The 27,848-nt window shown below is 42.8% G+C and overlaps 1 protein-coding gene across 3 annotated transcripts in view; it reads right to left on the reverse strand.

Annotated features, from left to right (window-relative positions):
• Positions 1-4,094: 4,094 nt before the first annotated feature.
• Positions 4,095-27,848, reverse strand: part of PGM1 (phosphoglucomutase 1) — a 65,166-nt gene continuing 41,412 nt past the window's right edge. For 2 of the 3 annotated variants that reach the window (XM_019449030.2, XM_019449028.2), the window contains exons 6-11: positions 27,585-27,739; positions 24,683-24,798; positions 15,048-15,183; positions 11,290-11,473; positions 9,307-9,441; positions 6,202-6,851 (exon numbers count right to left, since the gene is read on the reverse strand). In XM_019449030.2, coding sequence (XP_019304575.1) covers positions 6,762-6,851; positions 9,307-9,441; positions 11,290-11,473; positions 15,048-15,183; positions 24,683-24,798; positions 27,585-27,739 — 816 coding nt within the window. In that variant the 3' untranslated portion in view covers positions 6,202-6,761. Of the gene's footprint in view, positions 4,607-6,201; positions 6,852-9,306; positions 9,442-11,289; positions 11,474-15,047; positions 15,184-24,682; positions 24,799-27,584; positions 27,740-27,848 lie in introns of those variants that run through there. The other variant, XM_019449029.2, reaches the window with a different exon arrangement.

The raw sequence follows: 27,848 nt of genomic DNA on the forward strand, positions 1-27,848 counted from the left end.
GGTAAGAAAGTAAGAAGATTCCCAAGTAGCAAATAAGTTTTCATTCATATCCCCACTGAAGTGATTAATATTTTTCAGTAATTTTCCCCCTTTAAATTTAAACTTTAGTTAACACACAGTGCAATTGTGGTTTCTGACTACTATTTCTTGTCTAGTGTATTGTGTTGAGTTTTCTGGAGCCCTGAGCTTAGTAGAATCAGTGTTGCAATCAATTTGTCATGTCTGTCATGGGTATGGGAACGTGAGATGGTATCTGGAGCCCTGAGCTTAGTAGGAATGGTGCTGCAATCAATTTGTCATGTCTGTCAGGGGTATAGGAACATGAGATGGTATCTGGAGCCCTGAGCTTAGTAGAATCAGTGCTGCAATCAATTTGTCATGTCTGTCATGGGTATGGGAACGTGAGATGGTATCTGGAGCCCTGAGTTTAGTAGGAACGGTGCTGCAATCAATTTGTCATGTCTTCCATGGGTATCAGAATGTGAGATGGTAACACCTGTCTATACTCAGGTAAGTGATGGATGCTCCTGGTGACAATAATTTCTAAATTAAACTCATTTTCATACTCACATGACTCAGAATGGTATATTCACTGGAAGAAAATCTGAAAATTGTGACAGATTGTATTTTCCAAAGATGCCTACAAGAGCTCCTGTTGCACATGTTCTGCTGTAAATGACCTTGCCACCCCCACCCCCCGCAAGAATAGGTAGGATGTAACTCCCCTGCCCTTGAATCTGGGCTGGCCCGAGTTGGTCACAACCAGTAGGATATAGCAGAAGTGATGCTACATGTCTTCCACAGCCAGGTGGGAAAGGAAAATATAGCTTCTGCCTGACTTTCTCAGTACACTTGCTCTTGGGAAGCTCCCTTTTAGAAGCTAGCGCCGTGCTGTGAGAAACTCACGGTTAAAGAAGTCATGAGCCGGAGAAGCAGTCAATAGTTCCCAGTGTCTGGGAGCCTCCAGATGATGCCATCCCCTGGGCATGTGAGTTATTCCCCAGCTGTTCCAGTCTTCTCAGTGAGGGTCCAGACACTGCAGATCAGACAAGCTTTTTCCACAGTGCCCTGATTTCCTGACCCACAGAATCCACGAGCATAGTAAGATTGTGCAAAAGTTTACCGCCACTAGATTTTGGGATGCTTTGTTATACAACAATGGTAAACTGGAAAAAGAATCCCAAACACCCAAAGGATGGACATGGCAGTCTGCCTTCTCCCTCGTCGTGTTTGTGAGACTCTGTAAGGCCCTGTAAGCTCCCAGAGTTTCCATCTCTTTATCTGGGATAATAATAGCCCTTTTAATCACAGTACGAAAAATGAAGTCAGAAAGGAACGGAGACAGAACTTTTACAAAATAACACTGTCGTGAAAAGCAAACAGATCGCTACTCTTAACTGGCTTTTCTGTCGGCTGGACAGCAGCCCTCTGAATCACAGAAGACATGCTTTTTGGAAAATAGTTATTAGCCCACACCCACAAATCCAGCTTAATAGATCTAGGTAGAGTCTACATGTGGTGAAAAACCAAACCAAAACCCTCAAAAGGTCCCCAGGACAAGCAGACAGACATGAGACACAGTCTTGCTGGCAGTGACCTCACTCCTTTTGTGTAATGACATGCCAAACCGTAAGAATGTGTCTTGCTCTCATAATAGGAACCAAGAAGAGCCTCTCACTCTTCCCCAGGTACATGCTGTGTGTGCCAATGGTGTGAGGCCCGGGGCTGGTGTACCCACCTTGCCTGTCATGGCTTTCTTTCCGTGAATCTGCTCAGAGGCGGTCTTCAGGGCCTGGGGCTGCCTTTGTTGACTCTACTCCTTGAAGAAAAATAACTCCTTTCTATATTCAGGCTAATTTGGTAGAACTCTTCCCCAACTATACCCCCAATTAACGTTTGTAGCAAGGAGAGATAAAATACTTTTTAACATTCAAATTAAGTTTTACTCAAAGTGACCATGACATGTGTATCTCCCATCTGCTGCCAGTAGCCACCCTGACCCTCTGGCCTGGGTGCTGTCTCCCTTTCAACCTCTCATGCTTTATTATGAAAGATTTCTTGGTTAGAAGAACATTCACAAGCTGTGAAAGTTGGTCAACTAACTTGTCACCTGCAAAATGAAGCTACTCGTACTCCATGGGCTGGGTGGACACAGGGGGGGTCACAGCAAAAGTCGCATTCTGCCACGCGACTAGATTCCATTCACTCTTTCCAGAAACTGTTCACTGAACTTTTACTATGTGGTGGGCATAGGGCAAGATCCTGGGTTAATACTGACGAAAAGCCAGTCCCCAGGAGCTTGCAGGGCAGTGGGAGAAATGGGAAGTAAACAGGCTATTAATATAGGGCATGGTAAGTGCTGTGAGGAGGGTTCTACAGGAATACCTGAAAAAGTGCTCAAACCAGACTTTGGAGGCTCAGGGAAAGGTTCTTGGAGAAGACAGTATCTAAGGAACAAGCAGGAGTTGGGGGGATATCGTGGAGGGTGGGATGGAGGGGAAAAGGGATGCAGGCAGACCGAAGAGCAGCTACAGAGACATGGAGCCATCAGAGCACAGGACTTCCAGAGAACCACGGGTGGTTCTATACGGCTGAAGTACCAGCCATAAGGCCGAGAGCAGAGGACAAGGAGTTGGTGGGGTAGGCCACAGGCAGGACGCCTGGCCTTATTGGTGACACACACAGGCACTTGGACTTTACATTTGAAAGAGCACTTAGCTGATGGCGAGGGGAATGGATCAGAAGGGGCAAGAATGAAGGCCAGAGGCCATGAGGGAATCTCCACTGTAATTCAGGCGAGATGCAGTGACTCCAAGCATAACGGTTGACATTACTCACATCATTACTCTTGCTGGGAGTTCAGAACATGAAAACATGAGGGGTATGTCTCCTACACTTTGTAATATGTTTTCTAAAGGATTCTTACACAGTAAGGCCAATATTTGTCCAGTAGATGAACAAGAAACGCAGAAGAATGCAGCATGGATGAACTCCGAGGCAGAGGAAGCAGAAGGACCAAGGCCCCAAGGCCTGGCCTCCCCCGAAACACAGTGAGCTTAGCCTTTGTTTTCATTCTCTGAGGCAAGGCCCATCCCCTGTATGCCTGGCCATTTTCTGGACCTGGGGAACATCCCTGACCTGAAATCTGCTTCTCCAAAGTGAAAGCAGAAATGTCAAGAGGGAGGGGGAAAGTGAAATTTCAGAGTTCAGCCCCAAACAGTTCCAACCCAATTTTCTCACTGTAATCCTCACCACACCCCAGAGAAAAAAGGCCTGACTCACAGACCACATCAATCCTGGCAGGTGGGGAAGCTTGGCAGCAGGCCGCTGGCCAGCCTCTCAGGGTCCCATCCCCCAGCATTCCTGGTGGGCACATGTGTTGGGGTGTCTCTCTGGAAGCCACAGAGGGAGGAAAGGTGGCCCTCACCCATGCTCACCCCCACTGCTCCATGGCTCCAGTCACCTCCTTCTTCCTCCCCTGAGCTTTTAACTCCCAAACCCATAGCCACGTGGGGTCAGGGAAAACAGCTGAATTATGATCAGGGATGAGGAGGAAATTTATAAAGCCATTCTAGGGGCCCAGACCTGGGAGTGTCTGCAGCTGATTCAACAGATGGAGAGGCAGAAAAAAGGTCATGGAAAGTAAATGAGATTCCCGGTCAAAATTCCACTTCCATCACATGTAGCTGGAAACCAGGGGCAAATGACTTGAGCTTCTGTTCTGCTTCAGTTATCTGAATTCTAGAACCGGAATAATAACGTCTTGCTTGCAGGGTTACTGGAAAGCTTGTAGCCCAACATCTGAAACTGAACAGGTGCTCAGAAAATCTGGAGTCTAACATCAGGTATTGCCTACACAACTCGTAAGGCATTTATCCTGTTCAGTCTTCTACTTGGTGCTGACTTCATTCCCTTTGCTAGTCTCACAGGCAGCTGGAGCGTAGCAACTGTGTGTCACACATTCCTCCCTTCCCACACTCAATGTGGGTCAATACATATCTCCTGGCTGACTAATATACCCAAGTATCAAGATCCCAGGGCCAAAGGGAGGGCGAAGACAACAATGGCAAAACGAACTTTCTGGCTCTGAACGCTCACGGTATGACCCTTTAATAAATAAAATACAGGGGCATTTGTGCAAGTGCAAAAAACCTTTCTTTCACCTGTTAGAAGCAGTGAGTCAATAGAAGGGGCAATACAAAACACTGGCAAACCAGGCAGGGCTGAGCTTCACGGACTGGGGGCATGTCACTGCCATCCAGCAGTGGACATTGGGCAAGTAACTAGACTTCATCTGTAAAATGGGGATATCCAGAGCATCTACCTCATAGAGTGATTGGCAGCATGTAAAAAAATATACACAAAACACTCAGAATAATGGCTGGCATTTGTTCGACAAATACTCCTCTTCCTCACATCTGGGTGAAAGCTCAGTTCCATCTGCTGGACTAGACCCTGTTGCTAAATGGCAACACTGGAAATCTCACCCCAGATGGAGACCCTGTCACCTGGAACAGGGGGAGTCCACTCTGGGTCAGGGAGGGGTGCAGAGCTGGGCTGCCTCTCTGGAATAGTCTGTATGGTAAGGTGACTTTGTGGAAATGCCCTGCAAAGCATAAATGCATCACAAGTATTAGTGTTACGACTTCTGTTTTTCTGATACTTGATAATCTAGAAACAATAGTATAAGCGTAATCCCAGTTCCCACTTGCTGGACAACTTACCATGAACTAGATAAAGTGCCCACTGCTTTTCCCAGGTCCACTCACTGAATGTTCTCAATGACCCTATAAAGTTGGAACTACTTTCATCTCAACAATTTTTTTTTTTAATTTTTTTTTCAACGTTTTTTATTTATTTTTGGGACAGAGAGAGACAGAGCATGAACGGGGGAGGGGCAGAGAGAGAGGGAGACACAGAATCGGAAACAGGCTCCAGGCTCCGAGCCATCAGCCCAGAGCCTGACGCGGGGCTCGAACTCACGGACCACGAGATCGTGACCTGGCTGAAGTCGGACACTTAACCGACTGCACCACCCAGGCGCCCCTCAACAATTTTTTTTTTAATAATTTTTTTAAGTAGGTTCGACGCCCAATGTACAGCTTAAACTCACCACACTGAGATCAAAAGTCGCAACTCTACCAACTGAGCCAGCCAGGCGCCCCTTCATCCTAATTTTAAAGATACAGAGAATGATATTCAAAAGTGACTCAAAGTCTCCAGTGGGATTCAAACTCAGGTCTGCTGGCTCCCAAGCCTATGCTTTTAACTATCACATTTTACTTATGGATTAAATATATGTGTTTTAAGATGAGGAAGATGCCAGTGGGCTTAAAATATCCAGCCAAATGCCAGTAATCCTACTGACGTATTCTGAGAGCTCTACTTCTAGCCCCTCAATAGGCATTACGGCATCTCAACACCATAAAGCACACGGCAGTGCTTTGCTATTTAAGATCTCCTGAAGGGGAGCCTGGGTGGCTCAGTTGGTTGAGCGGCCGACTTCACCTCAGGTCGTGATCTCTCGGTCCGTGAGTTCAAGCCTCAAATCAGGCTCTGTGCTGACAGCTCAGAGCCTGGAGCCTGTTTCGGATTTTGTGTCTCCCTCTCTCTGACGTTCCCCTCTTTATGCTCTGTCTCTCCCTGTCTCAAAAATAAATAAAACGTTAAAAAAAAAAAATTCAAGATCTCCTGAAAATTTTGCTTTCCTTCATCCAAATTAACCATGTCAAGTTTATTTTACCCACTTCCGATGGATCCGGGGCTCAGTTGACCCTGCTAAGATCTGAAATTCCAGTTTTCGAGCATTTCAAGGATTTCAAATATAGCACACAGAATATTTTGTTTTCTAGCTAGGACATCAAAACAAAATACAACACCTTCCTTTAAAAAAGAAATCTATTGGGGCACCTGGGTGGCTCAGTCAGTTGAGCGTCCGACTTTGGCTCAGGTCATGATCTCGCAGCTTGTGAGTTCGAGACCTGCCTCGGGCTCTGTGCTGACAGCTCAGAGCCTGGAGCCTGCTTCGGATTCTGTGTCTCCCTCTGTCTCTGCCCCTCCCCCGTTGGCATTCTGTCCGTCTCTCAAAAATAAACAAACATTAAAAAAAAAAACTTTAAACAAATTTTTAAAAAGAGATCTATTTTCTTTCTGAAATTGAAAGAGCATTTTGCTGTTAAGAAAAAAAAAGACATCAAGAAAGAGTAGCTTATTTTGCTTTAATATCCCAAAATATTTGTGTGACTGGGACTATGTTGCAAACCACGGCAGAAATCTGTAGACAAGTACGTCTCACTCTGAGGAAAGAACTGACTGGAGAGAAGGCACCAGAAATTGCATTTTGCTGGATCACATGTAAACAGTTAATGGGGAAAGAATTCACGGAAGAGAACAAAAGCTGCAGTGTCCTGTCGTTGGTACATCCTAAGGATGAGAAATGGCCTCACTAGCTGATGCTCAACCTCCATCTCACATTGTAGTCAACAGAAGCTGGTGCTAGGGAGACAAATACCCACACAGCAGCAGGGCCTAAGGGCACAAAAAGGAGGTGGCATTAGCATAAGCCCCTGGGTCCTCTTTTCCTCTTTCCCACAAATGGCAGTGTCGCACTAATGTGCCATTCATCAACAACTGGTTAGTGGAAAAAACGAATCCTAAAAAGCCTGGGTGAATACGCTTTGCTTCTGTCCGTGCTCTTCAATCAGATGAAGGTCTGATGGAGGGTCCGGGGTGGAGGGACGTACCGCATCTGGCCTGTCTTCTTAGGTGATAACAGTGGGTGCAGTACGTCCCGTCCTTTCTTGGAGTTGGGACACCTTCAGAGCAATGGAAATAAGGGGAGCCAACATGACCTGAGGGAGACACAAGGAGAACCTTTTCCATTACTTTCTCTAGACACAGATCCATAGCTCCAGCCCTCAGATTACCTCCAAGACCCACAAGTCTGACGGCCTACTCCCTACTCCCACATCCCAAAGACTCTGCAAGTCTAAGCACAAAGATGTGTCTTTCCCCTAAAACCTGCTTCCAGCATCCCTATCTCAATGACTTAACACCACAGTCCATCAAATAAAGCCAATGAACAGCTAAGAGTTACTCTTGACCCCTTCTTCTCCCACATTCCCCTTCTCCAATCTATCAGGAAGCCTATGTGACTTTTACCTTCTAAGTATCTTTCAATGGCCACCATTTCTCTCCACCTCTCCCAGGGCCACAGATCTTTCTAAATCAATGTTCTCTTTCTTACCTGGAACAATGGTGCTTCTGCTTCCATTTCTGCATCCTCTAATTTGTTTCCTACACTGTACCCAAAGAGATCTTTTCAAAATGCAACAACACTACCCTCCCATCTACCTCTCACTTGTGGGGGGGGGGGGGGTGGCAGAGGGAGAAGAGAATTTTACTGTTACAGAATAATATAAATATCTTATAAATATTATTTATAAATATAAATATTATTCAATATTTTTTAAATTAAAAAATATATTTATCTAGCTAAACTGCCCATTTTACAGATGAGGAAACTGATATCCAAAAAGATGAAGCGATTTCATCAAATGACTCAAGGGCAGAGCCAACAGTAGTTCATTTCCTACTGCCTACTGTTGCTTTCCCTAATCTTAATTTCCACCAACTCATTATTCCTGGGTGAAGGCAACAGAAGCAACTTCACATGCTGACCACACTACTTGCCATTCCCCCTGGGGCTCCCACAGTCCCACAAAGTGTTGAGGCTGATGCCCAGCAGCTCCAGATTAAGGAAGGCATCTCCTGGCTGGAATAGTGGTACACCTAGGTATTGTGAGCACCTTATACCCTTCAGAGCCTCCCACCTCCCTCCCACTTCCCTCCTACCCCCTGAAGACTATGGTTCAAAGAAACTGATCTTTCATTCATTCTTTGTACCGACCATGTGTCAGGTATTAAGACAAAGAAAACAATTTCCTTCTTCCTTTCCTTTTGCTCTGTCATTCTGTGGGTCTACAATACAGACACCATTGCCTCTGTTAAGTTTTAGGGATACCTATAGCACAACAGAGATCTGGCAGTGATTGAAACTGGAGTCTGGCCACTGTAAAAAATATAAAAGTGAAGCATCCTCTCACCTCCCTCCTTTTGTAATAACAACAACTATCAGAGCCACGGTTTCTCAAAAGCTGATCCTATGTGCCAGGCACAGTATTTATAATTTTGCATCCCTTACCTCCTTAAATCACTATAATGACCCTATGAGGCAGGTAGGATTCTACCAGGAAACCAAAGCTCAGAGCACTGAAATAACTTGCCCACAGACACACAGCTACTCAGGCGGCAGGAACTGAATTTAAAACAAGATCTTTCTAACTCCAAAACTTATGCTTAAAACCGCTATGCCAAGGTTTTCCAAATGAGCTTCCTAGGATTTTAATTAGGTGTCAGAGGAAAAAAGGCTTTGTGGAAAAATAAGCATGGTGAGATGCCACTTAAACAGGTGTCTTCACCATAAGCTTTCTCAGAGCCCTTAAGGCACACTGTGTATTATGTAAGGAAGGGCTTAATGTACCACAGCACTTCCTAAAAATTTTGGCTATGGAACTCTGGTTGGGGGAGCATTTGTCAAGACCAGTGCATGAGGAACAAATGAGGTGAAAGTCCCCTGTGTGCCAGTGCCCCCCCGCCCCCGCTTGGCTCCTCCCCTTGGGTGGCTGTCCTCCAAGTTCTCTGCCCCACCCCTGGCCCCAGAGTCCCTCCTCACTCTGACATACTTCTGGAGACTCTTCAGGTAGGGCTGGGAGCCCAAACCACCAGGCTGCAAGTCTGCAGGTTCTTCCATAAAGACCTTTATTTCTGTGTCATGAAACTGTCTGCCCCACCACCTAGCGTGTGCTCTGCCAGAACAGGCAATGAGACCAAGCAAAGTGGCAAATGACCAGTGACAGATCAGAACATTGGAGGAGGGGCTGATTTGAAGATTAGTTGTCCTGAATCTGCTGCTTACTGGGCATGTAACCCTATTAACTGCCACTTAACCTTTCTCTGCCTGTTTCTTTATCTGTAGTAGGGGTAATAATAGCGTCTACCTCATTTGAGACTTAAATGAATCAATCCAGTTGGGTAATGGGTTTAGAACAGAGCATGGCAAATAGAAAGTACTGACGTAACTGTTAGCTAGGACTGCTGTTAGGATGTACTGAAGGAGACATGGAGAAAAGTGAGCACACGTGTTTGGTCATTTGAGAAATGGGTTGTGATGACACAGACTCAGCGCAACCTCTATCATTCCCTCCAACAGAAAGAAGTAGCCTGGGCACAAGGCTTGGGCATTACCTGGGGGTCCTGGTAGATCTTGGCAATGTCCTTCTCATAGCTGTCGATATATAGTCGAACGGTGGCCCCTGCACTCCCAGTGCCGCTCAGTCGAAAGATGATGCGAGAACCATCTGCAAAAATGAGCCGCAAGCCCTGGAGAAGAAAAGCAGAGATGTCTTCCCCACATGCTGGAAGGGAAACTGAAGGCTGGCAAATTACAAGGGGTTCATTTTGGAGATCTAATTTCACCCATTCGTGATCAATTGGAGGATTAGATTCTTGATAAATGGCAGCAGCTAAGCCCCGTGAGTCTGCCTTGGTCAGCCTGTCACTGCATCCAGCCAAAGGGGGCTGAGCTCATCAGGGGTGGGGGGTAGAAGCATTCCCAGGGTCAGTGGGAGATCTGACCTGGGGCGCAGGGATGCTGGATGACACAGGCCTGCCCTCCCCACCTCTCTCCACTTCCCTGTAATTTATGGACTAACCATTCCAGTTTGAAGCCTGATAAATAAGTAAACAAATAAGCCACTAGATGCAGAAATCTGATCCCCAGATCAGGAGGAAAACATGGACAGAATGGGCTGAAACCAGAGCAGATGAGATTCCAGACAGATGAGAGGAAGAACTCTTTGCAAAATACTGATGGAGAATCTCAAAGAGAGAACAGGAGGCCCAGATGGCAGAAGCCAGCTCCTCCCAACCTATCAAGCAGGATCCTGTGATCAATCTCCCCACCCATGACTGAGGACTCAAAGCCCGGTCCATGTTGGCGCCATGCCAGAGCCAAGTCCCTGACCCCCTGCTGCCCTCTTTCCCTGCCCTGGCAGTGTCTCTCGTCCTCAACAATCTTCTTGCTTCAGGGGACCTGAGGTTGAAGACTCGGGTAGATCCTCTGTGGCGAGAGGTAGGAAGGTTTGGCAAGACAGCTATCTGAGAACTCTCTAGTCTTTGTGAGCCTGTCATTCTCCCATACTGGACCCAGAGTTCTCACAGGGGCTAAAAAGGCATAGGGAAGAAAGCCCACTGTGCTCATATTTTGAGGATGGGAGACTCCTGGCACTGAGGGCCACTGTGACCATGCTCCATCCACCCATCCACTATCTGCTCTCCAGAAAGGCACTAAATCAATCCTGCAGTGCATCTCCTTCAAACCTGTCAGATGCCTTGACAAGGACCAGGCCAAACATCTGGGTCTGTCAGGAAAAAGCAAACTGGGGAGCTGTAACAGAATGTTCACCTCCTTTATTATCTCTGCTTCTCAATTATTAGTGGGAAGTCCATCCTGTGACAATAGTAGAACCAGAGGAAACAGGACCCCAGGCCCTAAGTGTTTGTGAGAAGCCTTGAGAAGGGCTGACCTAGCCTGCAGCCTTGGGTCCCTGGCACCCACTGAGGGAAACCCTAACAGCTCTGTCTCCATCCAGACACAGCCCAGGCTCTCAACTGTGATTATCTCGATGAGCACTGCTGTGTTAGGGTTGGCTGCGTGTCACATGCTATGGGTAGTAATAGTTAACATTTCTAAGTCTGGAATGCCTCGTCATTTTTTTTTCTTCTTTTTTTAGAAACTAGAACATACCATAGGAACGTCTATGATAACGACACTCTTGCGGCTGGCATTGTGCTATCATCTCTTGAGAGAAAAAGGGATTGATACCTAAGACAGTTGTTCACCTTTTCACCTTTAGATTCTAGAGCTTCTTTCTGCACACGCCTTCAACACAATGCCTTACGTGGGATTCTGGAGGCTGTAAAAATCCCTCTGGAGCTGAGGCTAAGAATCCCAGGAGGAGGGCATAGGGAAGCGCATAGAACCAGGGCAAAACCCATTTCCCTACGAATATGTTTGCATGTTGTGTGTGACCCAGCAGAGAACTGTCAAACCCAGGAAAACAAGGCAGCAAAGGAGAAATGATCGAGGGGCTTTTTTCCTTTTTCTCGTGAGATTTCATAGATGAGGCTCTGAGGCCTCTCCCCCAATTCACATAAATCTGCTCCTACCTGATTCCTTGAAATGCTTCCATCCACTGGGTCACTGTATTCAAAGTTGTCAATTTTCTCCACAGTGTAAACTTTATCACCCACTGGGAACTGTTTCCCCACGAAGGAGCGATCGGATATCAGGGCCTCCAAGTCCTTCATCATTTTGTTGGCACCCTCAGCTTCCACCTCCTCATAGTCATACCTGCAAGAAGTCACAAAGGCGGGGCCCCAGACTGACTTCAGATCACACTAAGTAGATTACCACTTTCTTCATCATTTGTTTGGCTGTCCCCCCAAAACCACCTAACTTCAGAAGAAGCTGGCAAAAGGCTGACCTTGTTCGTCTCTGGGGAGGGAGCAGGTCGGGGATGAAAGGAAGGCTTTGCAGGATTTCAGGAAAGGGTTAGGAGCTTCTGAATAAGCAGAAGACTCCCATCTTGGCTTTTGTACAGAATAAGCTCTCAGAAGCTTCAAAGAAAGGCTTTTGAGAGATTCTATCTAACATTTAATCACCACATCCTGAGGAGGTAGAATTAAATGCAATGTTATCTCTAGAGAACTCTGCATCAAGGAGCATATGACTCAGGCACTTCCCTTCCAAACTCCTAGAGCTTCTTTGGGATAAATGCTGGGCCAGCTCCCAGTCTGGGACCTGCCTGAGGCTGCTGAGATTTTGGCCAAGGAGAGTTCCAGTCTCCACAGGAGCTTCCTAAAGTAAGGCCAAGTTTTCACTGACCAGATGGAAGGAGTCAAACCCTAACTCTTTACATCTGAAACACCTCTGTCCTTTCAGTGAAGGTGGATTCTGGTCCAAAGTGCTTTGGCTTCATCCCCACAGAGGAGGCCTGGTGTGGACACAAAAGGGTCAAAGCAAAAAAAAAAAAAAAAAAAAAAATCACAAAAGAAATTCTATAACTGTTACTATTACTCCAAGAATTGTTCTGGACTTCTTTCTTATGAGGTTAAAGACTCTTACAGGTGGATTTTCTTGACCTAGTAGCACACACCCTCTTGAGAGAGTTATTTTTTAGAGGCTCAAGACAGCAGAGTCTATATTTATTTGTGATAGTGAAACAAATATGATATGTGTAAGATGACACCTCTGAGACATGAGAAATACTGGGGAATTAAGGCCAACCTGTTCTGGCTCCAGATTCTATGAATCAAGGACAAGAGTCTCCTTAATCTTGAAGTCAGCTCTTTCCCCTAGTTAAAATGATAAACAGCAAGAAATTACAGCCAGGTGTTTGTGCTTTACATCTGTGACCTTTGGGCGTTTGGGGGAAGTGTTCTATAAATCCTAGGCACAGAGGGGTATAATGGAAAGAATCTGGGCTTTGGCCATAGAGCATGCGATGAATCTAGCCCCTATCGGTTACTAACTGTACAGCTATGGGCAAGTTGCTTCATCCCTGAGAATCTCAGTTGCCTTATCAAGAACTGCTTTGAGGCTGATACGAAACAATGCAGCTGAGGCACCTGGCACTTTTGTTAAATAAATGAGGGTACAGTGGAGTCTTAATTAACCATAAATGTAGGTTCTAGGGACTTTATTTGAAATACTTATATAGCAATTATTTGACATTGATAAAAATATGTTAAAATGGTTTTTAGATGGAGACTTTTAACTGGTTCAAGAGTGACCCCTTCCTTCTCCAAACAAAGAAGATTAATTCTTATTCCACTCTGGCTACTATTCTTATTCCACTAATCTTATTCCTAATCTTATTCCACTCTGGCTACTATTCACTTGTTAACTCATCCATTTATTTATTCAAAGCATATTTACAGGGGCACCCGGGTGGCTCAGGCCATTAAGTGTCCAACTTTGGCTCAAGTCATGATCTTGCAGTTCATAGGTTCGAGCCCTGCATCGGGCTCTGTGCTGACAGCTCAGAGCCTGGAGCCTGCTTTGGATTCTGTGTCTGCCTTTTTCTCTGCCCTTCCCCTGCTTGTACTCTGTTTTTCTCAAAAATAAATAAACATTAAAAAAAAACTCAAAGCGTATTGACAGTGTCACTACAAGTGAGGTGTTTGGTGATACCATGAAGAGCAAAAACAGAGATGGTCCTGTCTACATGACACTCTAGGCTCTAGAGAGTTCATGACTGCCATTCTGAATTACCACGTTTTTCTGGTTGTTAGAAAGTAGAGATTCTTGCCTTGGTTTCCAGGTACTGTTCCAAAACCACGTGACAGCTATTGCTTATACCTTCCTCAAACAAATAACTTTAGGAAGACAGCAATGAACTTCTCCAAAGTTGATAAAGGGATTCTGATTAAGGACGCTGAATTGCTTAAGGTTAAATTCTTACTGACTATCCAGAGATCGTGGACTATTCAATCCATGACATATTTTTTAAATTCTCCAATTTAACTCACCTATTTTATAGAAAAGGCAAGTGAGGTCCAAAGAAACTACATCTTTGCATTTCTTACATAAACAATTCATCTACTCTCCTTTTTCTCGTATTTCCTATGTAGGAAATATGAGAAATTCTAGGAAAAATTTTGTTAGATTTTTACACTTACCAGGGGAAGGCAAATTGGAATTAGTGAAAAGCACTACTCAAAAAAAAAAAAAAATTAATGCTTTTTAAAAACAGAAGTGTGCATGGCAAAGAGGAATTACTAAGTATTCAAAGTATTTTGTTCACTGCTGAATCCCCAGTGCCTGGAGGAAAGTAGGTACACAGTCAATATTTATTGAATCAATGAAAGAAGTATTGACAGGTATGCAACCTTTGGGGACCTATTTTAATGAGTCAGAAAAGTTGATTTAGACTAGGCATAATTGTTTCCATAATTTCAGAAAAATAAAGTTTCCATACTTTGAGTGCCCCAGAGTTTATAAAACACTTTCTGACTCCTATTTCATTTAACCTACTCAATGGCAGACTGTTATTTCCATTTCTACAAACGAAAGAAATGAGTACAGTTTTCTGTTAGAGAGAGGCTAAGTGACTTCCCATTGCACTAAGGGGCAGAAATAAAATTCTAATCCGTTCTTCTGAATTCAAATTCAATGCAATTATCATGTCTACCTGCAGGTACATTTAAAATTTTTTTTAATTTTTAAAAATTTTTAAAAACTCTTTAGCGAGAGAGAGAGCATGCATGAGTAGGGGAGAGAGGCAGAGGGGGAGAAAGAGAAACTTAAGCAGGCTCCACACTCAGCACACAGCCTGACACAGGCCTCGATCCTATAACACTGGGATCATGACCTGAGCCAAAATCAAGAGTCAGACGCTCAACTGTCTGAGCCACCCAGGCACCCCATACCTGCAGGTACATTTAAAAGGCTTAGAGGGGCGCCTGGGTGGCGCAGTCGGTTGAGCGTCCGACTTCAGCCAGGTCACGATCTCGCGGCCCGTGAGTTCGAGCCCCGCGTCGGGCTCTGGGCTGATGGCTCGGAGCCTGGAGCCTGTTTCCGATTCTGTGTCTCCCTCTCTCTCTGCCCCTCCCCCGTTCATGCTCTGTCTCTCTCTGTCCCAAAAATAAATAAAAAACGTTGAAAAAAAAAATAAATAAAAGGCTTAGAAAACATTCTTTTGAATATGTTAATTAAATTTTTTAAGTCTCATTCTTTATGGCTAACATAAAAGATATAATTTCTTTGGACCCTGACTGAATTATTTTAAAGTCCTTCAATTTGCAGAGGCTGGATGAACTAGGGTTTTATTATCACTTGAGACAGGAAAAAATTTGTACACATGAGAATTCTCTCCACCCACTTCCCCACCCTACCTCTGTACTCCAGCCAGGCTGTGACTTACCTGGTGAAGAAATTCCGGCCATACTTTTGCCAGTGATCTTTAAGAATGTCCTCCACACTCTGTTTGCGGGTGGCTAGAATGGAGAGCCAAGCAAGGACAGCCCAGAGTCCATCTTTCTCACGGATGTGGTCAGAACCTGGTGGGAGGACAGCAAACAGCTGTGAGAAACGTGATTTCTCTAAAACATTTGGGAACGAACTCAATAATAAACATGTAGACCGAACCAAAACAGTCACAAAACTTTACTGAGGAACTTGAATACATACTGAACAAAGTAACATAATATTGAAAAGAAGATGATGCTTCCCAAAGTAATTTGGATATTTACAGCAAATGCCAATAAATATGTCAGCGGAATAGTTGGTAGAATTTGATGTATCATTTATAAAGTATGAATGTGAGCAGAAAAAAAAATCTTAAACAAATAATGGAAGAACATGGCCATTATAGATATTCAATAATTAAAAGTCTGGTAGCTTAATGGAACAAAAGAAAGTATTTAGAAAGAGACCCATACACATATGCGACTTGAATATATGATAAAGGTATCACTTCAAGTCTGTAGGAAAAGAATGGATTACTTTTTAAATAATATTTAGGTAACTAAACAGTTGGGGAAAAATTCAGTTTTTTCCCCTATAAAACACTATACCAAAAATATTTCCAAATGGATTAGATATTCAAATACAAAATTTGAAAAGCTTTAGGGGTGCTTGGGGGGGCTAGGTCAGTTAAGCGTCCAACTCTTGGTTTCAGCTCAGGTCATGATCCCAGAGTCATGGGATTGAGCCCGCATTGAGGTTCTACACTTAAGCATGGAGCCTGCTTAAGATTCTCTCCCTCCCTCTGCCCCTCTCCCCTACTCATGTTCTCTCTCAAAAAAACTTGAAAACCTTTAAATCCTAGAAGATACATATATACATACATACATACATATATATATATATATATATAAACATACATAGAGATATAGATATAAATATATAATGTAAATAATATAAAATATATATAATATATTTTAAAGTCTTAGGGATAGCAAATACAGGTAAATTCAGAATTCATAAAGGAAAAAAAATCTACAGTCTACTAAAAAAAATTACCATTTCAGGGGCACCTGGGTGGCTGTCAGTTAAGTGTCTGACTCTTGATTTTGGCTCAAGTCTTTATCTCACAGTTTGTGAGATCAAGCCTCACACAGGGTTTTGCACTGACAGCCCAGAGCCTCCTTGGGATTCTCTCTCTCCCTCTCTCTCTGCCCTTCCCCAGCTCGTGTGTGCACGCATGCATGCTCCCTCCCTCTCTCTCTCTCTGAAAATACATACATACATACATACAGTTTTTAAAGTTGCCATTTCTATCAGCAAAATCACTATAGATAAAAGCAAAAGGCCATTGGCAAACTTAAAAAAAAAAAACACATTTGCAATATAAAATAGATGTTTAATACATTCAATATAGAAAAAAAATTATATATTAACAAGAAAAAAGTAAAACCTCAATAGAAATACAGACCAAGGATATAAATAAACAATTCACCAAAGAATAAATACAGGTACCCAATCACATAAGAAGCTAGCATTAATTTTTTTAAAAAATAAATTAAAGTTAAAACCACAATGAGAAACTGCTGCTTGCTTGGCAAATGCCACAGATTTCAAAATGAGAATACCTAGTATCAGGAGACGTTTAAGGGAAATGGGATTCCAGCATGCTGCTACAGGGAAAGGTACAATCTTCTGGAGAGCAATTTGGCAAAAAGTATCAAAGCCTTAAAAATGGACCTACTTTGGATCCAACAACTCCAATCTAGGACATCTTTCTTTAACCAACAGAGATTTGGTTAAATCAACTGTGGCACATCTGTCCCCTTCTGAGGTACTTGCTAAAATCTTCTGAAACCAACAAGTTGTTTCCTCTGTATGTGTTCTGGAGACCCTTTCCAAGAGCCCGATGCGGGACACAAGTCTCCTTTTTAGCCTTTAACTTCCTTATTCTAAAACAAAACAAAACAAAACACCACTCATAGATATTAAGTGCTACTTTCTGACTTCTGAATAGGACTCAATACAATCCCTCTCTGATGGTGCTTTGCATATTATCATGCCTTGAATTCTTTATGTGCCTGTCTGTCCTTGATTTCCCACTGAGGCTTATTCTTCTTAAAAAGTCAGAGTATCTCACAATGCTAACTATGTAGTAGGCATGAATATCCTGCCCCTTTTCATCCTTTTAGACTCAACTCAAATGTCCTCTCCTCTCTGGGACTAGTTCCCAGCTTCCCTAGGCAGTTATGAGCTACTTTCTCTTTCTTCTCCTATTATAGCGACCTGCTCAAAACCTCTGCTGTGGGACATACTCCTTGCTAATCTATTTATGAGCCTTTCACCCCACTTTTCCTGTATATCCTAGAGACATCTCTTATTTATCCTTAAAACTAAGTCTGGTGACTAGCACAGCACATGGAATAGGTAAATAACTGTGAAGGAGTGCATGAATGAGTTAATTAATTAATCTACTCCAATACTTTCTCTTTCTCCTTTTGGATCATAAAAACACACAACTTTTTTTTTTTCCCAAAAGATCTTCTCTTCAATAAGATAACCACTTTTAGAAACAATAGTTCTCAGAAGCTGGATGCTGACAAAACCAGAGATACTAGGCAATACTTTTAGCGCTTTATGTAACAAATTTTTCGTTTACCTAATTTTATTATCTATGGACTTTTATTCGCCTGTATTGCTATTTCAAGGAACAGAAATTAGCTCTCTGGCCCTCACAGCATTTGCAAATGATGTTATGGTAATTGCTCACCCTGAGCAGCAAGATTTTGGCAGCTTCCCCTATACATTTAGAATTCGTGACAAAAGTATACAGCTTTGCAATTATTTGTCTGTGCTTCCAGGGGGTATTTTTCTTCCTTCCTTTTCTTTTCCTTATTTATTTAGTTATTTATTTAGGCTAGCCTAAAAGCATAGGGTTCCTTTGTGCTTTTCCTGTTCTAAGTAAATAAAATAAAATAAAATCTAAAAATCTTACCCAACTCTTTAGTTATTTGGAGATAACTAAATGACATACCTAATATTATGAACAAAATACCTGCCTTTGATAATATACACAATTATTGTATTCCATTTGCACGCTCCCTGGTCTTTCTGGAAATTCTGACTACTCTCATTAATCACATTTATCTAATCAAAACTCTAGGTAACTCTATGGGGTGCCTGGGTGGCTCAGTCAGTTAAGTGTCCGACTTCAGCTCAGGTCATAATCTCACAGTTCATGGATTCGAGCCCCACATCGAACTCTGTGCTGACAGCTCAGAGCCTGGAGCCTGATTCAGATTCTATGTCTCCCTCTCTGTCTCTGCCCCTCCCCCTCTGGCAATCTGTCTCTCTGTCTCTCAAAAATAAATACATGTTAAAAAAAATTTTTTTTTAACTACATAACTCTAAGTAACTCTAATGCTCAGAAAATCTGGGCACATTCATTTTCTTTAGGGTTCTAATGAATGATGTCAAGCTCCTAGTGAAAAAAAAAGACAATGATGTGTGGGTGGGTATGCAGGTGTGTGTGTTTCTAAAGCTGTTGCTTTTGCAGTCATGGAGGTTATATTTCAATGGAAAATGCTTTATATTTAAGAGTCACAAAATCAGAATCTGAAACACTGTTACTTATTAGCTGTTTGAATTTGAACAAGTCACATAACATTTCTGAGCCTCAGTTTCTTTGTACAATGGGGATAATGTCACCTTTCTCACACAATTGTAAGACTTTAGTGTGACAGAAAGTAGCACTGGTCTATGAACTGTTGAATACTATGTAAATAAATGCAAAATACCATCATGGATAAGGGAAAAGTAAAAAACTTTTGGGGAAAATGAATGCTTTCCACTACCTTACTAAGCTTTCAAAAATGTCTCTTAACTACATACTGGTGAAGAAAATGGAATAGAACCCAATATGCTTTTTTCTCTGGGCAATGGGATCACAGAGTTTTTCTCTTCTTCCTTATCTAATTTTCCGATTATGAATGTGAGTTACTGGTATCATTTGTTTCATTTTTAAAAAAGTAAATGAAGTCAAGCTCCCACAATTGTGAGACAAGGGAAACACCACCGGCAAGCACCACTAGCCCTCGCTGACACAAAAGCAGTGGTGGGTCTCTTTGTATTTGGTCCAGCTCAGAGACCAACTGAGTGCATGGGAATTCTGCCCCTTCAGCATCTTCAAACACCTGTCACTTAACTTCGGCCTAATCAGCACCTTGTGATAAGTATAAATTCAGCTCAGTCAGAGCGGACTCCGGGTTTCGGCCAAGAAAAATGTCAACCCTTGCCGAGGGAGCCAAAAGCTAACAGTTTAGGGATTAGGTTCCATCTACCAGTATAGGCATCTCAGGAGTGCTGGGCTCCTCCTGCTTCTGGCTGGTGATGGGTCTGAGGACGGGGAAGCGGCAAATAAAAAAGAGCTACGTGGAGTTGTCTGAAAACACATGCATCTGTCTCGTGTCTCTCTTTATCTCTCTGCCCATCTTTATCTCCCCTTTGGTCTTCTAAACGCGCTATTTTCTCTGCCTGAAAATTTCCACTCCAAACATACCTATCAGCTTGGCTAACATCGCCTGCAATGACTTTCAACTTCCCCCCAAACCAGGATGCCCTTCTTGTTGCCCTTCAGGCTCACCTCTAGTCTATCATACCTTGTCTGTTCTTACCCTACCTGGACTATGAGTTGTATCCCTAGTTGGTGCCTGGTACATAGCCAGTTCTCAGTAAGGATTTGCCCAAAGAATGGTCAGACCCCGTTGACTGGATGGGAGGTTCAGCAGACCTGCTCCATCTTGTCTTTTTTATGGCACAAATGAATTTACTCTGAAAGGGCTGCTAAGCGGCTCAGGAAGCCACTTCCAGATTGCTTGAGCCTTTGGGGGCTCTCCTCCAGCAGCCCACAGACTTTCCATTTAGCAAGTAACCCTCTTCTGCCTTGTGACTGTCCCTGGAACTATTTCCTTTGGGGGAATATAGTAAGTGCCTGACAGGCAGGAACTGTGTCTTAACCCAAACTCCATTTTATGCTCAACGAATATGAATCAGTGCCTATCATGTTCCAAGTCCAAGGAAAATACCAAGATGCATAAGACATGTTACCTGCCCTCACAAATAAGCACAGACATACAGGTGGGGGAAATAGACATGCAGGTAATAGTGTAACTGAGTTACTTATAATTAGGGCATCAGCCTAGTTTTAGTAGGGTACTTGATCTGGCAAATCTCCAGAGACAGGATGTTCTAACCTTTCCATGGGGACTTCACCTACAGGAAAATGTACTCCAGAGCTATGCAAATTAGAATATGCAGAGAACCAGACAGAAAATCAGATCTCCTTTACCACAGGTTGGTGCCCTGACTAAAAGCTCCCAGGGCACCCTGTACTTCACCTCTGATCACTCTGCACACTTGTAAGTACGTGGCCAGAGTCTGACTTCCTTCCCCAAATGCAGACTTTTCAGAGCCCTGTACAAGGTCATGCTCGGCATTGTGACCCTTTAGCCTAACTCAGTATCTGGTTCACAAAGATCAATAAACATCTGAGGAATGAGCTGATGAAAAGAAGCACAAACATGAAAAACTCTTCATAAGAAATTAAAATTAAAAGAAATTTGCAAAGCAACGTACAATGTTGTACTTCTAGTTATCACTCCCATAGGATGCGTCATTGCTAGAACCTTTTAAAGAGGAAAGAGGAAAAAAATATTTCTAATCTCTAGACCTGGCCAGATCATAATTTACTGGCATATTTCCTTAGGATACCAGGTTCATCCTCAGCTGGTTTCCTATCCCTGTTTCCCAAGCCCCCCATTTTCCTGAAGAAGAGTTTCAAAAGCAGTGACAATCTATTCTATTTGGTGATTTCACTGTCTATTTCCTTCCCAGTTTCCGAACAAATTCAAGGTGGGACAAAACTGACCACTCTGCCCTCTGCCATTGTGTATAAACGTGCATATCATCATCCTCAGTTAGGAGGAAAAACAACTTTGCATCATGAGATCAACCAAAAACAATAGGTTGATGCTGTCTTCCGCTGGTGCCCATTTCTGAGTCCCTTTATCCCAGGCATTTGTAATGCTGATGACTGAGGAAGTGTTCTAGCCTCTGCGGCTATGATAATCGTGTGAGACAGCTGTTGTTTCTCCACCATGGACAGGCTAATATATGCTTGGTAACATTAGTAATATTATGGCTTGTGCTCTGAAATGCTGGTGGCTTGTTTTATTTGGTGAGCCAGTTCTTCTGAACTCCTTCGTGCCTCTTTGCAAGCAAACCTCTTTTCTTTTATAAGAGCTCATCTGTTCTCACAAAGACCTTGGGTCCCCGACTCTGGACTATGGAGTGGGAATGGTGTTAAGTTCCCACAAGAGTGACAGACTGCTTCAAGAGGTAAGGTGAAGATTCCCCACTGAGGTGGGTGTTTAAGCAGAAGAGAACCGACTGCCAGTTATGATTCCAACAGATAGGAAATCACGTCGGATGGCCTTTGAAGTCTTTTCATGTCCACCTCCAGGATTCTGTTTGTCTAAATGGAGGATGCCAAGTAAATTATGTGCTCAGTCACTCATTTATTCAACAAGTGTTTGCTGAGTGCCTATTCCATGCTAGCCTTTATAGGAGGCTCTGGGGATATGATGGACAATAAGACACATGTAATTCCTGTCTTCATGGAACTTACAGTCTAGTGGAGCCTAGATATTAATCAAGTAATTGTAAATATTTTTAAAGATTACAGCTGCAATACGTGCAACAAAGGAGAGAAATGTGTAGTGCCATGAGAGCCAATAAGAAGGGGTTGTGACCCACAATGGAAGGTTAGGGAGGCTTTCCTAAGAAATTGCCTCTGCTCTCGCCTGGAAAAACAAAAATAAATGACCCTGTACTCAATGAAGCTACAGAATTTAAACACTGCAAAGCTTGTATAATCACTAATGTCCACCCTGAGAAACTCTGTAAAGAAACTGCTGGAAGCATTCACCAGAGAGGGACTAGCAGGTGGAAATTAACTCCTTTATAAACAAGGAGATCAGAAGTTCAGTTAAATAACTTCAGCTGCCACTCATTCACAGCAGTGGAGACCCATAGCTATGCAGGTTGGTTTTTAAAAGTTTATCTCAGAAACATTACAATTTTCTTTATTTCAAAGAGAAAGAGAGTTTGTGGATTATTTTCATGATGCATTCTCTCTTTGCAAAAAAAAGATATCAAAGAGAAGATAAAATCACAGTTGGCCCTTAGCATTTGAATGGGTTAATAAATAAATAAACAAACAAGCTTTAGCAAGAAATCATTTACAGTCTAATGTGTTCAAAGAAATCAATCCCTCAAAGGTAACATGAAAGACGAATTTTCTTGACAAATTCTCCTGAGTAAAAACTTAAAGAGGTTTAATTATCTACATTATATGAGCTAAATAGTATTATGAAATGACCTGAAAGCTAATATAAATGAAAGTTGTTTCCCAAAAAAAAGGCCAGGGCCCAGTTCTCTAGAAATAATCATCCTACTCTAATCTTTATTTGTCAGTTAGGTCACACATGGATTTGGGCTCAGTTCTGGACATGATGTAAGAGAGGCGCTCGTGAACTTGGAAGCATCTAGAAGCTGGTGCTGGGTATGTAAACAATGTGAAGTGAGGAACGACCAGGGGAACTGAGGATGGGTGACTTGGAGAGGAAAGGACGAGCAAGCTGCCTTCCAGTACATGCAGCCCTGTCACATGAGAAAAGCTACTTGTGCTATGCTGTCTCCAGGTTTGTTCCCAGCCACTCTATATCAGGGACTCCTACGTGGGTCCAGGGCTCAGACCTACCTTGCCCAGTTCTTCCCACATGGGTCTGTGGGGCAAGATGTTACTGGATATACCACAGAGAGAGAGACAGAGAGAGAGAGGGAGAGAGAGATGCAGCTAACTATGTTTAGGTAAAACTGTACAAACAGGATTCCTTATAGTAGAATGTTTTGGAATCTTCAAATGTTAATATCATTATGAATATCCAAGACAGAGCTGCATTCCAAGTTTTCCAATCTCTGTTGAACTCAGAGCCCTCTCATGAAATTAGTAACCTTCCACATAGCCCAACACCCTGGAAACCCTTGTTCTAAACTTTCTCACTTTCACAATGCTCAGCACTGGTATAGGTACAGGGTGTTAGGAAACCAAAGGTTAAGACGTGGTCCCTGCCTTCAAAGACACCTTCAACCATAAAGAAGAATGGCTGAAAGCAAGCCTGCACTTGATAACACTGGGTGGGAATTTCACAGAATAAGACCACCTCACAGGTTCATGGGCATTCATCTGGTATCCCATGGAGTAATGTGGCATCGTCCATATTTATGAAGTAGGAAAAACCTAGGCCAGTGGCCTTGATTTCTCTGACCAAAGATGTAGAACATAGTAAACCATCAAGTCTTCTCTGTGGACGGCTGTTCAACCCCAAGACTCATCCATCTTTCTTAATACCCTCCAATTCTATCAAGTCAATTCATTACCAAGGAGCATTACCACTCCCTCAAGGATATTAAATTTCTTAGAACTTTGTAAATAGGTGTTTCAAATTTACCAGCTCATTCTATCTACTTACCCCAGGACTTGTAGGAAAAGAAATAAAATCAGCAATTTATTCTCTTTAACCCAGTATGAATTGCAACTCAATTGGAAGGCTTATAGAATGCCAGATTTTGATCTTTGCTTTGTTTTGGTACTGAAGGGCCAAGAAGATTAGTCCTTTTGCTTCATAATGTTGCATAAAGAGACAGAGAGGAGAAGAAATGCAGCCAGTGAAGTACCTTGTAACCTGACTGGAGACCAACACTTGGAAAAGGGCCATAGGCCTGAATGTGTTTAGAAAGGTGAGAAATTGATGTAGGTTGGATGAGGTAGTAGAGAAGGTCATGTAAGTGGGACTTCAGGATAATATTTGGACAGACAAAGAGGAGGAGGGAGAGCACAAAAAGTGGGGTCTAAGGGTCTTGAAACATCCCCCAGCCTACCACACTCCCCTTTTCCAACATACTACAATTTATGCAGACATCTTCATGGACAAGGACATATTTTTAATTTCTTGATCACCTAGCAACTTAGTTCCACCCTAATGATCTCCTCTCATTTAACCTTAATAAATCATAACTTGTTGCTATAGAAAACTCGGGCCCATTAAAGAGAAAGATTTAATGCCATGCTGACACCTCCTCTTACAGAAAGACGAAAAACTGACTCGCTGCACCATATTTCTTCCCAGAAATGAAAACATTTATAAAAGTTTCCTTGACCACGGAGGGAAGAAACACATGTTTATCACTCTGTTTAATCTCTACAGACTCAGTGACCATGCTGCCGGGGAGGCCCCCAAACTTCCTGTCACGGTGGATGTGATCCTCTGAAAGTAAAATTAGCCCTCCTCAGCTAAGCATGCTCACTGCTTTTCCAATGTGTACACTTCACCAGGGTTGTTATAAATAAATTGCATCTTGATTTAGGACACATCAGCTACCGTTGCTATTTCAGTCCTGCCTTAGCAAGTCTGTGCTTTCCCTGCAAGTAATGTTTACAGGAAAGAAAATGGTAGCGCAGGGCCACGCACTTACCGGTCCCAAAGCTCTCCTCCCCACAAAGGGACAGTTTGCTCGCATCCATCAAATTCCCAAAAAACTTCCAGCCAGTTGGGGTCTCATACAAAGCGATCTTTGTAGCATTAGCCACCCTTCAAAGGCATGAAATCAAAGTTACATCACAGCAGGACTGTTAGCTTAGCCACATGAGGGATGGAAAATAGCAACCGTTATTGTAATCAAGGGTCCCATTTAGCATTGCTCAGAGGTACACATAATTCTAAGATTGGTGGAAAATCATAGGAGAAAACTTGTGCACAATGGACTATTATATGTGGAATCAGAGGAGGGAGTAAAAGAGGAAGGAGAAAGAATTAATTCAGGTCACTAAGTTTAATATTTTAGAAGAAGCAACAGTAGCGAAATGTGCAAGCCTATTTTTTTAGGCTATTTAATGTTTTGGTTAGAGACTGCATCTATACCCATTCCATAAAGAACAAAAGAATGACGTTTTGATGCACTTATAATCACAGAATCATAGAATATTGCGTTTAGGGGGTCACCATTTTACAGAAAAGGAAACAGGGTCTAGGATGTTATGTGACCAGCCCAAGGTCACACAGCCAGGATGACCAATGGCCTGCTATTCAGATGTCCCGTCAATGCTCCTTTCATTTCACCAGAGGCCCAGAAAGGACAGGGTGCAGTAGGTCTCCCATTTGTAGTGACTTCCCCACACTGTTCCTTGGTCCTCTCTCGCCTCTAACACATCTTTTACTCCTATATATCTGTAGACTATTTAAAACCTTTAAGTGATCTCTTTTTAAAAGATCCCTTTCCCTCTGAAAAGGAAGACTAATCTACATTTAATTCACTGTTTTAATAAGTTCTGCCTTCCAGAATGCTTGCCTTATTACTAGCAAAGTAATGTCATGTTTAGATTCTAACATCTGAGGAAAATTAAATCCATAATTTTGAAAGTGAAAGTACAATAAACCTTTACCTGGGTAATGAGATATTTCCATTGTGGTTCTATGTGTATTATCGATTTTTTCCAAAAATTAGAATTAAGCTGCTCTTGGATGACACAGACGTGATTTCAGGATCTGCTAGGTCTAATTACAACAGCCTGGCCGAGATCAGCTCACAACTTCAGATGCAGGATGTGGAGGCAGAAGCACCAGCCTCTAATTCTAGCTCTGACTTAGCTGTGGGGTCCTCGACAAGACAGCTAACCTCTCTGACCTTCAGGTCCCTCTTCTTTAGGGTAAGGATTGCTTTGTCTCTGTGTAGACTAGAAATCACTCTATGAATATTAGTCATTACCTTCTTCTTAGCTGAAGGGAAGTCAGCACTAATTCTGTAACACACACACATGCGTGCATGCACACACACACACACACACACACACACACACACACACACACTGGGAAACTACTACATGGCCCAGCTGGGCCAATTAGGAGCCACGGTTCTGGGTTCAAATCCTCACTCAGCCATTTACTAGCTGGGTGACTTTGAGCAAGTTACTTAATTTCTTTGTCCTTTTGTTTTCCCATCTGTAAAGCAGGGCTATAGATAAAATTGACCTCGTGAGGTTGTTCTGAGAATTAAATGACTTCAAACATAAAATACTTAGTGTCTCACACAAGGCAATGTTCAATAAATACTAGTTATTACTGTAAGAACCTAGATGTATCCATTCTGCTTTCTTCTCTGACCTTGACCTTTTATTCAGTCACTCATTCCTTACCCATTCATTCTGCAAACATTTGCTGGGCATCTAACATGTTCTAATTAACATTCTTCCTAGTCCTCATTTATTATTTCTTATATTTTTCAATTGTTTTAGATGTGATCTCGCAAGCCACCTTAAAGCCTTTGTAAATGAGGGGATATGCAATAAATAGATAAACAAATAAGCAAATCAGAGATATCAAGTGTTTATTGTCACTGGGTCCTTTCTTTCTCATGAAAACTGAATTTTCTTTAATTTTCTTTAACTATTTGAGCTTTCTATCTATTTGGATTTGGGATAAATGAACATTTGTTGTGTTTGTGCATGGATGGGCATCCAGCCAGGGATGGATGGGGAATGTTTCTTTACACACTGATCTTATTTCAGATTGCTCTCTCACTCTAACTGTGTGCACACCTGCTAAAGGGCAGTGATGATTCTCTAGAACGATGTCTTTGGTACAACAGGGCTGCCATCTGTGCATTTCTTCATTAACATTCAGTGGTTCATTTCCTAAAAAGGTGTCTGTATGAGGGCGTGTGTGGTCTACTATGTGCCAGGCATACTATGGACAGGCAAAGTTTAGGACAGAGAATAAGACAGTCTTTTCTCTGTAGAAGTTTACAGTCTAGCAGGGCAGACAGTCAAGCAAACAAGCTATCAGAACAGGGTGGTAAGTGCTGGAATGGAAGAAGTGCAGTGTAGTAAGGAAGCACAGAGAGGGGGATATCTAATCCAGAAAAAGCCCACCCATTCCTTCATAAAACAAACACTTATATCTGGAATATAAAAACAAAACAAAGAGACTCTTAAATAGAGAGAACAAATTGGCGGTTCCCATAGGGGAGGGTGGTGGGGGGATGGTAAAAGAGGTAAAGGGGATTAAGAGGTACAAGTCACAGAGATGAAAAGTACAGCATAGGGACTATAGTCAGTACTACTATAATAACACTGCATGGTGACAGATGGGGATGACAGTTATTGCGGTGAGCATTGAGTAATATACAAAACTGTTCTATCAATGTGTTGCCCACCCAAAACTAACAAAACATTGCATATTAATTATACTTCAACTTAAAAAAATTTAATAAAACAAACATTTAGCACATACTATGCATCAGATGCCCAGGCTGCAAGGGAAGGAAGACAGTTCCAGACACAGAAGAGCCTGGTGAGGGCCAAGGGACTGGAGAGACCTACCGGTCCAGGGCCCCACTGGTGGGCATGCTGCGGGCAAAGCCTCGGACCCCAGTTTGCTGGAAATACGGAATGCTGAAGATGTTGGCAGCAATGACAGCCACGGAGTCTGACGGGTTGACAAAGAACCCGTGCTTGCCCAGAATCATGTTTCGATCCTTTGAGAGAAGGGGGATTCAAAGGAAGAGCTTTTAATCAAACTGCTGGAAAAGCAATCTTACATGGGGAGGGAGGGAATGGGAAAGGGTAATAAAACTCTATAAAACT

The sequence above is a fragment of the Panthera pardus genome, unplaced genomic scaffold (assembly GCF_024362965.1).
Source record: "Panthera pardus isolate Hobbes unplaced genomic scaffold, ASM2436296v1 HiC_scaffold_11, whole genome shotgun sequence".
NCBI classification, from domain to species: Eukaryota; Metazoa; Chordata; class Mammalia; order Carnivora; family Felidae; genus Panthera; species Panthera pardus.